We start from the raw sequence: 16,553 nt of genomic DNA, 5'->3' as shown, positions 1-16,553 counted from the left end.
CACACACACACACACACACACACACACACACACACACACACACACACCGAAGAACCTTCCCACCCCAGGAAGAGATATCCTTCCTTTACAGCACTTCCTGGGATAAGATCTCTGCTGTAGTGAGCATCCATAATGTTTTCCAAAGGCCCATGAGTAAACTTACAGGCTTAGTCGCTGGTGTATTTGAGAGGTGGTAGAGCCCCATAAGAAAGGGGACTTTACAGGCATGCCTTCAAAAGGGGGGTCTTGGAACCTTGTTTTGGCTTGTTTTCCAAAGCTCCTTTTCACTTCCCAACATATGTGCTCAGTTTTTCCCTCTCCTCCCCACAACCCTCTTGCCAGAGGGTTAAAAGCAATGGGCCCACCCAGTCACAAGCCAGAACTTCTAAAACCATGAGCCCAAAGAAACTCCTTTTCTTTATAAGATGATTAGTTTGAGTAGAGATCATGGTAAGAGAAAACTGGCTGGTGCAATTTGTGCATTTCTGATGTCTTCATTATTCTATTTCATAAATATATGTATATGTACATCATTTTGTCTACCACAATCCAAGAAGAGACCACAGAACAGGGACCTAGCCAGAGTTGTAACATTCTTCAGCCCGACCCCAGTATCCTGAGGCTTCACTAACCTTCCCTGGACCACCTGCCAGTCCAGTCCTGAATGTCCCATAACCCTTAGTTAGAGCTAAGCACCCTCTTGCTTACCTTCTGGGTCTGGAAGGGACCCTGATTAAATTCATATTTGACCAGCCAGTTGCTGAGCAATAGGAGAAGGAAGAGGAAGCCAAACAAGATTGGCTTAAAGCTTATCAGCCAAGCCAAGACTGCTCCTATGCTGCCAGAAGAAGCAAGAAACCCATGGGAACTCCTCAGAAGAAATAGCAGTTCCCCCAACATAATGGCACAGAGGGGCACATGCCCCAGGCCCCTGCTTCAGTCCCATTCATAACAGGAGGCACCTGCCACTCACTCCCCTGCTCATAACCAGCTCCCCACCCCCACCCTGCTGTCGCATAACAATAACTTCTCCTATGCCTTAAGGGCCCACTGTGTGTCAGGCTCTCTGGCAGGCAGCTGGCAAGCATCATCGCATGACATCCTCATGGCAGCCAAATGGTGTTGGCCTCGGCAGTGCCTCTCTCAATGAACACTTCTGGGTGGCCCCTGTAACAGAGCAGCCAATGCTATAGGCCACCTGCCTGCAGGTGACAGCAGGAGACAGCAAAGGAAAATGATCCATAACTTGGGGATAAGGCAAACAGGCTGCTGTGTTCTTTCACAATCACACTAGAGCAAGGCCAGTTAGTCCATGGAGGCTGTACACTTGATTTACCTTAAAAATTGTACTTATTTAGTTGGGCGGTGGAGGCAGGTGGATCTCTGAGGTCGAAGTCAGCCTGGTTTACAGAGTGAGTTCTAGGACAGCCAGGGCTATGCAGAGAAACCCTGCCTCAAAAAACAAACAAAACAACACCCCCCCCCCAGATATGCTTATGTATCATTTGTGTATATGTAGATATATGAGAACATTCCACCATGTGGGCCTTAGCGATCCAACCCAGGTTGCCAGGCTTCACCCACTGGGGGGCACTTCTACTTATTTTTGTGTTTTAGTCACTGGTGTGCTTATGGGTATGCATGTGGAGGCCAGAAGACAGCTTTGGTTATCATTCCACAGGCACCACCAACCTTATTTATTTATTTATTTTGAGACAGGATCTATCACTGGGACTTGGGGCTTATGAATTTGGCTTGAATGGCTGGCCAGCAAACCCCAGGGTCTCTCCTGTCTCCATCTCCCAAGTGCTGGGATTACAAGAGCACACCCCCACAGCCAGCCAGCTTTTTACGAGAATCAGGCACGTCCTTGTGCTTGTGTGGTGAACACTTTACCACTGGAACCATCCCCCCAGCCCTTGATTGACTTCTTAACGTTGATTAGTGAGTGGCCTCACTCTGTAAGGTCAGATACCGACTTGGGAACGGTGCTGGATAAGTCAATGTCCGCTTGACCCTAGCTAAAGTCATCCGAGAGGAGGGAACCTTAAGAAAATGCCTCCGTAAGACTGGGCAGTAAGCAAGCCTGTAGGCCATTTTCTTTTTCTTTTTTCTAACTTAATGCTTTTACTGATTATTTGGGAACTTCAAACAATGCTCCCTGACTACCTCCAATTCCCATTCCCCCCAGGTCCACTCTCTCACCCTGTGCACCCCTCAAACAATAAACCAAGTACAATTTTGTGTTGCCCATATACTCACTGGAGCATGGTCAAACTTCCAGTGGCCAGTCCCTTAAAGATAACTGAGTCCTTTCCCATCACCCATAAGAAGCCATCAGCTGTGAAGAGCTACACTTCACTGTTGGCATCACAATTTTGGCAGGGGGTGTTTAGACAGGGTTTCTCTGTGTAGCCTTAGCTGTCCTGGACTCGCATGGTAGACCAGGCTTGCCTTGAACTCACAGCAATCTGCCTGCCTCCGTCTCCCCGAGTGTTGGGACTACAGGCGTGTACCACCATGCCCGGCTCCATAATCACAATTTTTAAGGACTCTCTTTCTTCAATAGCTTCCTGTCTAGAACATTTATTTTTTTGTGGGGGAGGGGGTTGTTGCAGAAGCCTTCAATGTCTCTCGTTCTCAATTACGAGTCTGGCGGCATCAATTCCACTAGAGCAGAAGCTTCCTTCCCCATACCAGCCAGCAGCAGCATGGATCATGAACTTCTACATGGTTTCCGGCAACTGCATAAACCACAGACATTAACCTGGCCCCAACACGGATCATGGACCATGATAGCATGGACCGTGGGCAGCATGGGCCACAGACACTGGGACAGACCATGGAGATGGACATGGCCTCAGATGGTAAGCCCAGGCCATGGACATCCACATGTCGACTGGCAGCAGTGCTGACCACAAACATCAACATGCTTTCAGATGGCAGCACAGACCATGGACACCACGATGGTCAATGGTGGCAACAGGGACCACAGACATCAACATGGCCCCCAGCAGGAGCACAGACTATGGACCATGTACATCGACACACCCTCTGTCAGCAGCATGGCTCACTGATGCTAGCATGGCCTTCAGTGTCAGCACAAACCATGGACATCCATGTGGCTTCGTGGACATTCACATGGCCAGCAGTGGCAGGACCAGAGACACCAGCCTGACCCCCAGCTGTAGCATGGACCACATGTAGCAACAGAGATTCCAGTGGCAGCACAGACCATGGAGGTTTTTCCAGAAAATGAACTGTTCTTTAGTTCAGACATCCTGCCATTGCTCAGAACCAGGAGGATCACGAGGCAGGGCAGAGCACAGCATTGCCAAGCTCGGTGATTTCTTAACTGGTGATTTATGGGAGAGGGATCAGCTGACTGTGGGTAGTGCCACTCCTGGGCTGGTGGTTGTTGGGTGCTATAGGGAAGAGGATGAGCAAGCCAGAGAAAGCAGGCTCCCTCCATGGCTTCTGCATCAGCTCCTGCCTCCAGGTTCCTGCCTTGCTTGGGTTCTTGTCCTGTCTTCTCCTTTGATGATGAACAGTGATGTGCAAATGTAAGCCAAGTAATTACTCTCCCCTCCTCAGGCTGCTTTCGGTCACGGCGGCGTTTCAGCACAGCTACTGTAACTCTAACTAAGACGCTGACTTTTTTGTTTTGTTTTGAAGACAGGTATTTCCTTGCAGCCATGCTAGTCTAGAATGCCTGGCCTTCTTGCCTCTGGCTCCTGGGTGCTGGGGTTACAAGCACATGCCACCATACCTGACAGATGTTAACTTTTTCAAAGTAGATAAGTTAGTTGCCTCACTTTGAGAATGCCCTGAAAGAACTGAAAGAATGGTCTTTAAAAACAATTGTTTGTTTGTTTTTAAACAGTTTTTCTGTGTAGCCTTGGCTGTCCTGGACTTGCTTTGTAGACCAGGCTGGCCTGGAACTCACAGAAATCCACCTGCCTCTGCCTCCCTGAGTGCTGGGATGACAGGTGTGTGCCACCGTTCCTGGCTCCTTTAAAAGTTTTTTAAACAATAATGATATCATTGTCTATTTATTTACGTATTTATTGCAATACTGGGGATTTAATCTAGGGCCTCATGCAGTGCTTCACCATTAACCTATATCCCTCCTTAGAGGGTGTGTGCACGTGTGGGTGTGTGAGTGTTCGTGCCAGAGGTTCATCTTTGGTGTCATTCCTGGCGACATCCACCTTCCTCTAGGAGACAGGGTCTTCTCATTGGCCTGAGCTCATCAATGAAATAGACTGGCTGGCCAGGGATCCCTAGGAATCTACCTGTCTCTCCCTCCCCAGTGCTGGGTGACAAGTGCATACAACAGCATCTGGCTCTTTTACATAGGCTCTCCGGATGGACCATGCGTCCTCATCCTTGTTCGGCAAGCACTTTACCAACCGAACCATCTTCCCAAGGCATTCCCCCCTCCCCGCCTCCCCGCCTCACTAAGTCACATGATCACTTTGAATTGCCACTGAAGCCTAGGCTCAGTCCAATAAGCAAAGCTGTGCCCAATAAGGAGCAGTTTCAAAAGCAGGGACTTGGAGAGATAATTGTACATTCATGTTCACAGCAACATTATTTACGAAAACCAAAGGTAAAGCCGGGTAATCCCCGGTGAAGGCAAGAGCATCAGGAGTTCAAGGCCATCCTGGAACTCATTCTGTAGACCAGGCTGGTCTGAAACTCAAAGATCCACCTGTCTCTGCCTCCCAAGTGCTGGGATTAAAGGCATGTGCCACCACTGCCCAGACTAGTTTTGTTTTTTTTAAGACCTATTTTAATCATGATTTAATCATTAATTAGTTCAATGAATTCTGATGAATACTTACACCCCTGTAAACATCACCCCAATTACGGTATGGAATTTCCTCCCGAAAATTCCCTCCTGCTGTTTTGCAGTCAACTTCACCACCTTAAAAGAATTAAAAAAAAACAAAAACCCAACTGTAACAGGGCCATAGACCTTAGCACAACTGACTCCATGGCAGAAGTATGTTTCAGGCTGTAAAATTCAGCACGAAGACAGCACCACCTGCCAAAACTAAAACAAAGGCCTAATCCATCAAAGCCCATAGTTGTGGAAATTTTACTAACCTTGCTTTTTGGCTTCTGTGGTTCTGCTTCTGGCTAACTTTTCTTGTTAACTGATGTATGTTAACCCAAGATATAGTTTTTGTCCTTGCCCCGAGAAAGGCTCACGGCTACACTGAAATTCCAAACATCCAGAATAGTCGCAAACCCGATAATAAAGCTTTTCTATTAGCTTAACCCCCCCCATCCGAGCATTCTTCTCTGGCGAGTACCCCATAACCCCACCCGCCCACAACAGCCCATACATCTCAGCATCTCACAAACGAAACACCCACCATCTCAACAGTAGAAAGAATTAAGGTGAAGAAGGGTTGTGTGCCTGATGATAAAGGACGTGGAGGAGGCATGGTGGGGCCCACGAATGTAGACGGTGTTCCGCCCCAAGAAAGAAAGGCTTGGCGGCAAGAGTGAGTCCACTTTGATTCAAACCAGGATTTCCTCACCTCTCTCTATTTTATTACCATGGAAGTTCGTGTACTCTTCATTTCGCCTCAGTCCAAGCAGGGCCAGCTATGAAGTTAGTTTCCCTGAAGTTCCCAGCGCTAGGGATAACCCAGGGCCATATATGCATTCTGGGCAAGCGCTCTAAGGTTGAGTTACACGGCGCAGGATAATTAAGTGATCATTGGTTAAGTCGTCCTTCCGTGTGTCCCCCGTCTCTGAAAGCCAGCATTCCACAATTCAGCCTTTGTCGTGCAGTGAGCATGAACGGTATTACTTGAAGTACCTAGTGTGTGGGTGAATGAATGAATGAATCTTCAGGGTCCACGTTGAAATGGTGCTGGGAGGTGTAGTCAGGCTCAGAATCCCAAGTCAGACGGAGGCGCTGGGGCCGGCTCCCAATCCCAGATGGCGCTCTCGGTCAGCCTCGCGCGGGGCGCTCTCTGTGGCCTCCGCTCTAGCCCCCAGGCCTCCGCTCTATGGTCGCGAGGAGGCGGGGCCGACGAGTGCTGCTGCTTTTTGTCCGGGCGCGGCGGGAGCGCGCAGGGCGCGTGCGCTCGCGGAGCTGTCTAGCTTCGTGCTGTGTGTGGGTGAGGTCCGGAGCGGAGAGGCGGCTGCGGACCCACGGAGCGGCAGACCGAGCGGCCCCTGAGGCCCGCAGCGGCCCGGCGGCCCGAGATGTTGTCTGGGAAGAAGGCGGCGGCGGCGGCAGCGGCGGCGGCGGCGGCGGCCGCGGCTGGCACGGAGGCCGGGCCCGGGGCGGCGGGCGGCGCGGAGAACGGCTCGGAGGTGGCCGCGCCGCCCGCGGGCCTGGCGGGCCCCACCGACGTAGCCACGGGGGCGGCGGGCGAGCGCACTCCCCGTAAGAAGGAGCCTCCGCGGGCCTCGCCGCCCGGGGGCCTGGCCGAGCCGCCCGGATCCGCCGGGCCTCAGGCGGGGCCCACGGCCGGGCCCGGCTCCGCGACGCCCATGGAGACGGGAATAGCCGAGACCCCGGAGGGCCGACGGACCAGCCGGCGCAAGCGGGCGAAGGTGAGGCCGGGGCCGGCCGCTAGGGCCGGGGGCCGGGCGTGGGGGCGGCCGTGGCGGGGGAGGGGAGGCCGGGTCTTTGTGCGGGGACCCGGGGTGTCGGGCACGGGAGGGTGGGACAGTGATCGGCTGACTGGGAAAGATGGCTTCCCGACCCGTTTGTCCACCTGGGTGGCTGCTGTGTGGACGCTGGGCGGCTTCCGGGCTGGATGCGCAGGGGAGTTGGAGGGGATGGCTCCAGATCAAGGGGTGTGAAAGGAAGAGACTTTTCCTTTGTTTTTTTCAAAGGTCTTTTGTGCGCTAGGTTTGATTTTTTTTTTCCCCTCTCTTACTGTGGCCTTTGGCGTAGACTCGTTCGTCTTTCTTTAAAAACAAACAAACAAAAAAAGACATTTATTTATTGTCTGCATGTGCGAGTGGAGGTCATAGGGCAGCTTGCCTGAGTCTGTCATGTCTGTCCACCATGCTCAGGGATAGAACTGAAGTTGTCAGGCTTGGCGACCAGCGCCATTTCTGGCTCCGGGTAGACCTTTACAGATGTGGAAGCGGATGAAGAGTGCTCATACCGTTTGGTCACTGTGCAAATGTAAAGATAAAAGATTTGGCGTCGAAGCCAACCCTATACACAGATAACCTCTGTCTCACGCCTCTGTGCGCCAGATGGTGCATTTGGCACAGGGCCAAGGTTTTCCTTTCGTCAGACTACGCTGGTCTAGTATTGTTAGCTTCATTTTAAGAACGGGTAAACTGAGGTTTACAGTTTCAAAGTTCGTTGTTTTGACACGGTGTCACTCGTCACTGAAACAAAGAATCACCCGGGTCGGTAGCCTTGCCAGGCACTGATTAGTGTGGCTTTATTGCACAGACACTGGCGTTCTCCAGATAGTTCTTAATCTGTTTGGCAAAATGAAAATACATACGGATATGTAATGAATCCGAGAAGTAGTCTAGGTGTGTAACTGGTTGGCACAGCAGTTGCCTGGCATGATTGGGAACAAGGGTTTCTGTCCACTGCAGAATAGATCCATCAGTACAAGCGTTAAGTAAAGTTGTGCGATATAGGTAACTTCTTGTACACTGTTTTCTCCTGCTGTACTGGGGAATTGTGCTAGACAGGTTCTTTACCACACTATTGTGTCCGCAGCCCTCTTTTTAATTTGAAATTAAGTTACCCAGATTGCCTCTGAATTTATCTTGTGGCCTGGACAGGGCTTGAACTTTTGATCCTCCTGCGTCAGCCTCCCAAGTGACCGAGATTCTAGGCCTGCCTCATTAGGCTTGCTTTGTTTTGGTTTTGATATAACATCTTGTTTTGTTACACAGTTTGATCTCAAATTCCTGGGCTCAATGCATCGTCCCCCCAGGCTTTGAGAGCAGTCAGGTTGACAAGTACAGGACACTGCCAGGCTGCTGTGCTGTCATTCTCCAAGTGGGTGGGATGGGGAGAGCCCTCAGCTTCAGCTCCCTGCTTGAAAGACCTCACACTCACTGTTAAGAAAAATGAATTTGGAGGAAAGGCACTTTTTTTGTTGCTTTTAATTTTCTTGTCTTTCTTTCTCTTCCTTTCTTTCTTTGTTTCTTTTCGTGGGCTTTTATCTAAACAAAAATCAGAAAGGTGGAATACTGGTTTTAGCAGAGATGGAGGAGAGAAAGGGATGAGGGAGAGTCACCAAAAACACCAATTGTGTGAAAATGCCATAAGGAAACCTACCTAACATGTTTTTAAAATCTGCAAAACTAGAATCCCGTTTTAAACTTCTGAAGAAAGTGCATGTGGGAAAGCAAAAGACACATTGTGACACACATCCCCAAAGCTAATTTGAACACATTTCAATCTGCCTGCATTATGGTTTTTTTTTTTTTTCATTCATTCATTTATTTTTATGTTTGGTTTCTTTGTATTTTCTAAAAATATTTTACTTATTTATTATGTATACTTATTTATTATGTTCTGTCTGCATGTACACCTGCATGCCAGAGGACACCAGATCCTATTATAGATGGTTGTGAGCCACCATTGGTTGCTGGGAATTGAATTCAGGACCTCTGGAAGAACAGCCAGTACTCTTAACCTCTGAGCCATCTCTTCAGCCCCTCTTTGTATTTTTGAGATAGGGTTTCTCTGTGTAGCCGTGGCTGTCCTGTAACTCTGTAGACTAGACTGGCTTCAAACTCACAGAGATCCTCCTGCTTCTGCCTCACTGAGTGCTGGGGATTAAAGGCCTGTGTCACCACTCCCCTGCTGCTGCTGCTGCTGCTGCTCCTCCTCCTCCTCCTGCTGCTGCTGCTGCTGCTGCAGCATTAGGAAAGCACAGAGGTTGATGGCTTCAACCCTTAGAAATGAAACAAGGCAGGTTTCATTCATTTCATTTCATTCTAGTAGGGTACCATTTTATCAATTTCGTTGAAAGTGTGACCAGGAACTGAGATAATTAAAAAACAGATATGAGATAATTCATGTGCCAGTGTTGCTTTTAAAATATGTATTCATAAGATAAAATCAGCCCTACAGTCAGTTTAGAACATTTCGCTGTTTCCCAGAGGCACTTGTATTTTAGCTGTCTTTTCTCATGCCCCTATGTCCAGCCCCTGGCAGTCACTAAGTCTGCTTTCTGACTATGTGGAGTTGCCTGTTCTGAACATTTTCATGATATGTGGCCCTTTATTTTCGCTGTTAATATGGGTTTGTCATCATTTATTCATTTGATGGGTATTTTGGTGGGGAAGGAAGTCTCTACTTTGTCGTTATTTATAATGTAGCTATGAACAGTAATGTACAACATGGGGACATAACTTCTCAAGTCCCTTGTGATACCTGGGATTATAATTGCTCAGTCACATGTGGATTCTGCCTTTTTGTGTGATAGTAATTGCTACCAAATGCTTTTCTAAAATAGCAACTACAATTTTACCTTTTCATAAGCAATGTGTGTGGGTTCTAGTTCTCCATATCTTTGTACTTAGCATTGTTTGTCTTTTACTTTAGCCTTCTTTGTAGATTTGAAATGATATTTTATTGGAGTTTGATTTGTATTTCCTTAATAGCTAATGATGTTGGACATTGTTGTGGGGTTTTTTTTGCCATTAATATTTAATTATCATTATTATTATTATTATTTTTTTAAGGACAGGCTAGGCTGGTCTAAACTCACTTTGTACTTGAGGGTTTCTCTGTGCATCAGCATGTCTGGCCTTGAAATCAAGGAGATCCACCTGCCTCTGCAGCCGACAGACCCCCTGATGCTGGGATTAAAGGCCTATGCCACCACGCCCGGCTCTGCATTCACCTCTTACTTGCAGTGCTGTGATGACTGGTGTGTGTTACTTACAGGAATTTTTATTTGGCACTTAGAGTCAAACCAGGGCATTCTGTGTGTGAGGCAGGCACCACACTAGCAAAGGTACACCCCATCCCTACCTAGTCATAATCTTAGCTCATTTTTTTTAAAAATGGGTTTTAAAATTTGTCTTACAGTAAGATTTATTTATTTACTTTCTTAAAAAGCAGCAGCAAAGAGGTGGGAAATTTTACCCATTTATAGTTAGATTAGGAGCTACTGTGAACTGTAATATTAGTGGGATGGTGTGTCCATTTAAGGAATAAAAAGCAAGCTGATGGATATAGGCCCTACTGGCCAGCATTGTGGGGAAGTGGAGACAGGAGGCTATCAGAAGCTTAATGGCTGCTAGCCAAGCCTGAGGTTCAGGGAGAGGCCCTGTCTCAAGGGAATAAAGCTGAGAGTAATAGAACAAGACACCCAGTTTCCTCCTTTGGCCTTAGAATGTGCAAGAGTATGTACACCTGTGTAAATGCAACACAGAATTTTTTTTAAAAGGAAGCTGAGGCCAGTGAAGACAAGCTTTGCTTTAAAAGTTTTGAGGTGTATTCGCTTCAGCAGCACATATCCTAAAATTGGAATGATACAGAGAAAATTAGCATGGCCCCTGCGGAAGGATGACACGCAAATTCATGAAGCAGTCTATATTTTTTAAAAAAGCTTTGAGGTCTATATAACAATATAACAATGTTTTGGAGATTGGCTAGTCAGGGGCTCCTCTTTTTAAAATTATCATGAAATTATGCAATCAAAATTAGGCTGAAATTTTGTAAAGATGTTACTGAAGATGTAGGGGGTCAACATCCGGACCCTAACAAGCTGGGCTGGGCCCTCTGTCCTCAGTATGTTACCTAAAGAGACAATAGCAAAAAGCAGAGAAAGATTTTCAAAGTGGCCACAGTGGGGAGACAAACTAATATCTGAGCTACATTCTCAATATGGTATTTTAAGACTGGGTACTTTATGTAGGCTAGCCATGAAATTGTCCATGTAGCTCAGGTTGGATAGCCTTGAACTTAAAAAGTCACCTACATGCTGGAATTATAGGCATGTGCCACCATATCTGGCTCACTAGTTAACTGTATATTTGGATGAGGGCCATTTTAATTGAAACTTTCAGTACATGAACATGAAAATATACACACTTGGAAACCTGCAGGAAAGCCCGAGTCAGAGATGTAACCAGTGTTATATGATGTGAAAGTTACAGGTTGGGTTAAAGCTAAACTGGCATTGTGTTTTTTTTTTTTTTCCTTAAGGCTTTTTATTTTTAATAACTATTATAAGTTGGCTTGACTCAACCTTGTTATTTCTTTAAAATTTGAAGTTTGAAAGCAATCAATTTCCAGTAGTGGTTCCTAATAGAGTCCCTGATTGAGCTTCTCATTGTACTTATTTATTTATCTATTTATCTATTTATTTATCTATTTTTTTTTCTGGTATAATCTCCATGTAGGTAGAATACAGAGAAATGGATGAAAGTTTAGCCAACCTCTCAGAAGATGAATATTATTCAGAAGAAGAAAGAAATGCCAAAGCAGAAAAGGAAAAGAAGCTCCCCCCTCCACCCCCTCAAGCCCCACCTGAGGAAGAAAATGAAAGTGAACCAGAAGAGCCATCTGGTGAGTTGTAATGACCAACCATAGTTTGCTTTATCTTAGAAATAAGAACCAGTTGTTTTGTTCTTATCTTGCAGTGTTATTTATGTCTTTGTCTTTGGCTTATATTCTGATTCTGGGCCTCTTTGCTATGTGTTTCTTTATATGTTTATATACATGTGTGTATGTGCACATGAATATTATAGCGCTGCTAACTTTTTTGTTTATGTCTGAATAAAGTAAAGGGTGATGATAGATAATGGCAGTGTAAGTTGGTTATAATTAGGAAAAAATAAATAGTTAGAGAAAACACAGACTGTCAAATCTACAGAGCCAGTCCTGTCAATGACGACTTGAATTCATAGCTTAAAAGTTTTGGTATTTTGGTGTTGTTGTTTTTGTTTTTATTTACATATACTTGTTAGTAAATACTTTGTTCCTGGTGAATATATATATATATATATTCTGAAGTTAAGAGGATCAGGCCGAAGATCCTGTAATTTTAGTTACAGGGCCTTCTAATAAAAGGAATGGTATAAGGAAATACTGTGGGGCTCAGAAAATATTCAGTCAAGTGCTTGCTGTACAAATCACAAGGACCCAAGTTCATTCCCCATCATCCGTGGAAAAGCTGAGTGCAGTAGTACGACCTATCATCCGTGGAAAAGCTGAGTGCAGTAGTACGACCTATAGTCTTGAGTGCTGAGGAGGCAGAGACGTGATTATTGCCGAGGTTTGCCAGACAGACAGCTGACCTAGCTGAATCTGCCAGCTCCAGGGTCAGTGAGGTTGTCTCAAAAACTAAGATGGAGAGGTGTTGAGGAAGACTGTTAAAACTCTGGCATCTGTAAACACACACACACACACACACACACACACACACACACACACACACACAAAAGAAAGGCCATGAAGAAAATCTGATCTCACATAAGCTTTCATATACCATGAAAGATTATTGGGTTTATACTGGTGTCAGAACTTCAAATAGCTTTAAAGGAATTCATAAATAGCCTGGCCTTTAATCCCAGTACTCAGGAGGCAGAGGCTGGCAGATCTCTTTCTTGAATTGAGGCCAGTGTGGTCTACAGAGCAAGTTCTAGGACAGCAAAGGTTACACAGAGAAACCCTGTCTCAAACAAACAACAAAACAAACAAAAACCCTCATAAATATTGTCAACCTTGAGTCCTAGCTTTCTGAGGATATACTAACCAGTTTTTTTTTTCCTTTTTTTTTTTTCTTTTAAGATTTACTCATTTATTATTTATACAAGTGTTCTGCCTGCATGTATGCCTGAAGGCCAGAGGGCACCAGATCTCACCATAGATGGTTGTGAGCCATCATGTGGGTTCTGGGAATTGAACTCAGGACCTTTGGAAGAGCAGACAGTGCTCTTAACCTCTGAGCCATCTCTCCAGCGCCCCAGTTGTTTTTGTTTTGGAGAGACAATGTAAAACAATAGCCTTAATTAATTTTTGTATTTTCTGCCCTGAATAACTCATTTTGACTTTGAAGAATTACATCGCCTCTGTCATTGAAATGACTTTTTAAATTTCTGTTAACTGCAGGATCCACACTTCACCAGTTCTTTTAGTTCTAAACTTTTAAAATAGGATGCTTATTTCAGACCTCATCTTGTGTATTATTACTTTCAGAGTTACCCAGATTAAAACTCATTTCGACAAGTTTTAGCTTTTTATCCAGCTTTTTCTTTTTGGTTTGTTTGGGTGGTTTTTCGGGACAAGGTTTCTCTGTGTAGCCCTGGCTGTTCTGGACTCACTTTGTAGACAAGGCTGTCCTCGAATTCACAGAGATCTTTCTGCCTCTGCCTCTCTGAGTGCTGGGATCACAGGCATGTGCCACTGCGCCTGGCTGAATCTACCATCTTTTACTTTTTTTTTTTTTTAATCTTAGGTGTTTTTCCTCTTTGATGTTATTGTAAATTACCAGAACCTTCATATTTTTTAAAACCCACGATTAGTGGTGGTACTTCATTTGAGAGGATTAAAAGTAAACTGCTAATGTAAATTAAAGTTAGGACATAAATTCTGACTGAAGCTCTTAAAAATAACTTGTACAATTGAAATAAAATATTATGAAAACACTTTCTGAAAAAGAGAAAGATTAGATTCTGGATTCAATTCATCCCAGTATCCAGGGGTTTTTCCTAAGACCGTCTTAATAATCCATCAGGCAGTTCCACATTGGAAGGTGTCTAGTGTGAATGTGCCTTACCTTTGCACATGGGCCTGAAGGTAGCAGCGCCTCGCCTCCCTTTACCTCAGTGCCACCTTCTCATTGCATTTAGGTTTCTTCCCTTTTTTCAATCTGTATCTCCTTCTCTTCTTCTCACACCTTCCTGATACAGTTGTTTTGTTTCTTATCTTTTTTCTCTGCCATTGCTAGGCACCTGCTATTGAAATGCCTGTCATAGCTCAAGAGTCTGCAAATCTCTCAACTTAAGAGTTTTTAAGTATTGTGACAATCTGATGTTTTTTGGTATGGTAGTCTGTGATCCTAGTAGATAAGATTTATCTTTGGTACCAACATGATATACACTTTTTTTGTTCTTTAAAACTTTAAACCAAGTCTTGGTTTTGATGGTATGTTTATTTTTATTTTTTGAGAGTTTTTTATTACATAAATATCAGGTGTTGATCCCGCAAAACATGTCTTGAAGGGATTTGTGATTTGGAAGCACTGTATAAATAAGATGTTTTAATATTTTTGGGAAAGTTAAGTTTTGGTTAGGAAAAAACTAGAAGTTGTCTAAATGTTTTAAGGGTTGCTTGCTTAATTTTATTACCTACTTTTAAATTTGTTCACAAAATTTTGCTTTGCTTTCTAAAGTGTTAATTTGTGGGGGTGGGGGGGAAAACTTTTGTTATTTACAAAAGCCCAAGGTGTTCCAAAGACTGATCAAATGATTTTATTATTGGAGAAGTTTCTTTAAATGAGAATTGGAGAAGGAAGCTAGAAGGTAGATTGGAGCTATATTGGAGAAAGCCTGGCTTGACTGATTTTCTAGTTGGAGGTAGTAAGTACCCAAGTTGTTTTGTTTTCGTAAAACTGGTTTCTAACCCAGGGCCTCCACCTAGCCAGACCTGTGTTATACCAGTTATACACCAGCACGTCGCTAATCTTTCCCGAGATTCTTCAGAGTGAAGGGTGGTACCAAGGTATTTGTTGTAGAAAAGGCAATCTGTAAAAGGGACTAAAAGCATACGGGGGGGACACTGGAGACATCAAAGTTACGAAAGTTGGTTTGTAGTGGAGTGCCTTTCTCGTGCAAAGTGATACTCTGTCCAGCCTCCACGGTTAATTTTTTAAAGTGAAAATAAGAGGTGTTTTATTTGTTTGTTTCATCGTGTTGGATTAGATTTATTTTATTGAAGGATGTTCTCTATTTGAATTTAAATATTCACTCCCCCACCCCCAAATTGAACTGTGCCATTGTAGTCCTATTAAGAATCCTATAGGGGTTGGGGATTTAAGCTTGTTAGCAAGGCCCTGGGTTTGGTTCTCAGCTCTGGGGGTGAGAGGTCTGTGGCTTCAGCTTAAAGCAAAGAAGAGCTTGTTTGTGCTAGAGAGATGGTTCAGAGGTTAAGAGCACTGGTCGCTCTTCCAGAGATCGTGAGTTCAATTCCCAGCAACCTCATGGTGGCTCACAACCATCTATAATGAGATCTGACGCCCTCTTCTGGTGTGCAGGCACACATGCAGGCAGAACACAGTATACAGAGTAAATAAATAAATCTTAAAAAAAAGAGTCCTGTGGGTAATAGCAGATTTTAAAATATTAACTCTTGCTTATATTTAAACCTGTATTGCTTTGTTTTCGTAAAATTTCCACAATGATTATATTCGGTTTAACAAGTGATGGTTTTGTTTCATTTCATAGTATCTTTTCTGTGAACATTAAACTTTGTTTTCTTAATTTATGGGGACTGATTGGGAACAGACTGCCTGTGGGTTGCATGCACTGGTTAATGTGGGGCTTCCGCAACAGAGAAGACTCACTCCCGACTTTAACTGGTAGAATAACTGCCCTCATTGGAAGAAGCCTCTATTAGAAATACACTTTATTTGGAGCTTGCCTCAGCTGTCTCATGTACTTCAGAGCATCCCTTGACGTGGTTCAGTCTTTACCCTGTTCGTTGCTCTGTCGCTGCTAAGCCTTTAATTTACAGAAGCATCATTTGTCCTTGTCCTACTGCCTTACTAAATAGTTGCTGATTTTATACTTTCACTAGAGAACTCTGCTTTCGTAAGATAATATTTTGTGTAATAAGTAGCTTTGTTGTGCATAGCTTTTGAGACATTTATGAAAGGTTAATAAAAGCACATTTGGAATGAAATGTGCCACTCGCTGGGTTGTGGTGGCACAAGCCTTTAGTCCCAGCACACAGGAGGCAGATGCAGGTGGATCTCTGAGTTTGAGGCCAGCATGGTTTACAGAGTTCCAGGAGGGCCAGGGCTACACAGAGAAACTGTGCATGGAAAAACCAAAAAGAAAAAAAAATATTTTGGTGTGGAAGTGTAGTTTGGTGGTAGAGCACTTGCCTATTGTAACATAAGGCTCTGGGTTTGCACCCTAGCACTGCCAGCCCCTCCTCCCAAAAGGTAAAACAAAACACACTTAAATGGATATTCATTCAGAACCTAGGGATTCTAAGCAGGAGGACCCTAGTTCAGGTCCCAAACCACCCAAGTGCTTTGGTGTGTATTTGTAATCCCAGCACTGGAGAAGCAAAGAAGGATTTCTGGGGTTTACCAGCAGTTAAATGAGTCAACAAGCTCCAGGTTCAGTGAGAGACTCTATACCAAAAAGTAAGGTGAAGATTGCTGGGCATAGTGGCACATACCTTTAATCCCAGCACTCTGGGAGGTTAGTGTCAGGTGGATCTTAGTGAATTCAAGGCTAGCCAGGGATGCCCAGTGTGGAAAGTCATCTACCCCCAAGAAAAAGGAGAGAAGAAAGTAAGAGAAAACACACACACACACACACACACACACACACACACACACACACACACA

General features: G+C 44.8%; 2 protein-coding genes and 1 non-coding gene across 4 annotated transcripts in view; 2 read left to right on the top strand and 1 right to left on the bottom strand.

Moving 5' to 3' along the window:
- Positions 1–900, bottom strand: part of Tex46 (testis expressed 46) — a 4,099-nt gene extending 3,199 nt beyond the window's left edge. The window contains exon 1 of the mRNA XM_055610770.1: positions 709–900. Coding sequence (XP_055466745.1) covers positions 709–900 — 192 coding nt within the window. The remainder of the gene's footprint in view (positions 1–708) is intronic.
- A 5,181-nt stretch (positions 901–6,081) lies between these two features.
- Kdm1a (lysine demethylase 1A) overlaps positions 6,082–16,553 on the top strand; it is a 51,089-nt gene continuing 40,617 nt past the window's right edge. For both annotated transcript variants that reach the window (XM_055611137.1, XM_055611136.1), the window contains exons 1-2: positions 6,082–6,582; positions 11,374–11,539. In XM_055611137.1, the coding sequence (XP_055467112.1) occupies positions 6,229–6,582; positions 11,374–11,539 (520 nt within the window). In that variant the 5' untranslated portion in view covers positions 6,082–6,228. The remainder of the gene's footprint in view (positions 6,583–11,373; positions 11,540–16,553) is intronic.
- On the top strand, positions 10,463–10,569 carry LOC129680009 (U6 spliceosomal RNA). Its single transcript, XR_008720608.1, has one exon. It is a non-coding gene; the product is annotated as a U6 spliceosomal RNA (small nuclear RNA).

The sequence above is a fragment of the Psammomys obesus genome, unplaced genomic scaffold (assembly GCF_907164565.1).
Source record: "Psammomys obesus unplaced genomic scaffold, mPsaObe1.curated_primary_1811, whole genome shotgun sequence".
Classification (NCBI taxonomy): Eukaryota; Metazoa; Chordata; class Mammalia; order Rodentia; family Muridae; genus Psammomys; species Psammomys obesus.
This window is presented reverse-complemented; position numbering and strand designations above follow the sequence as displayed.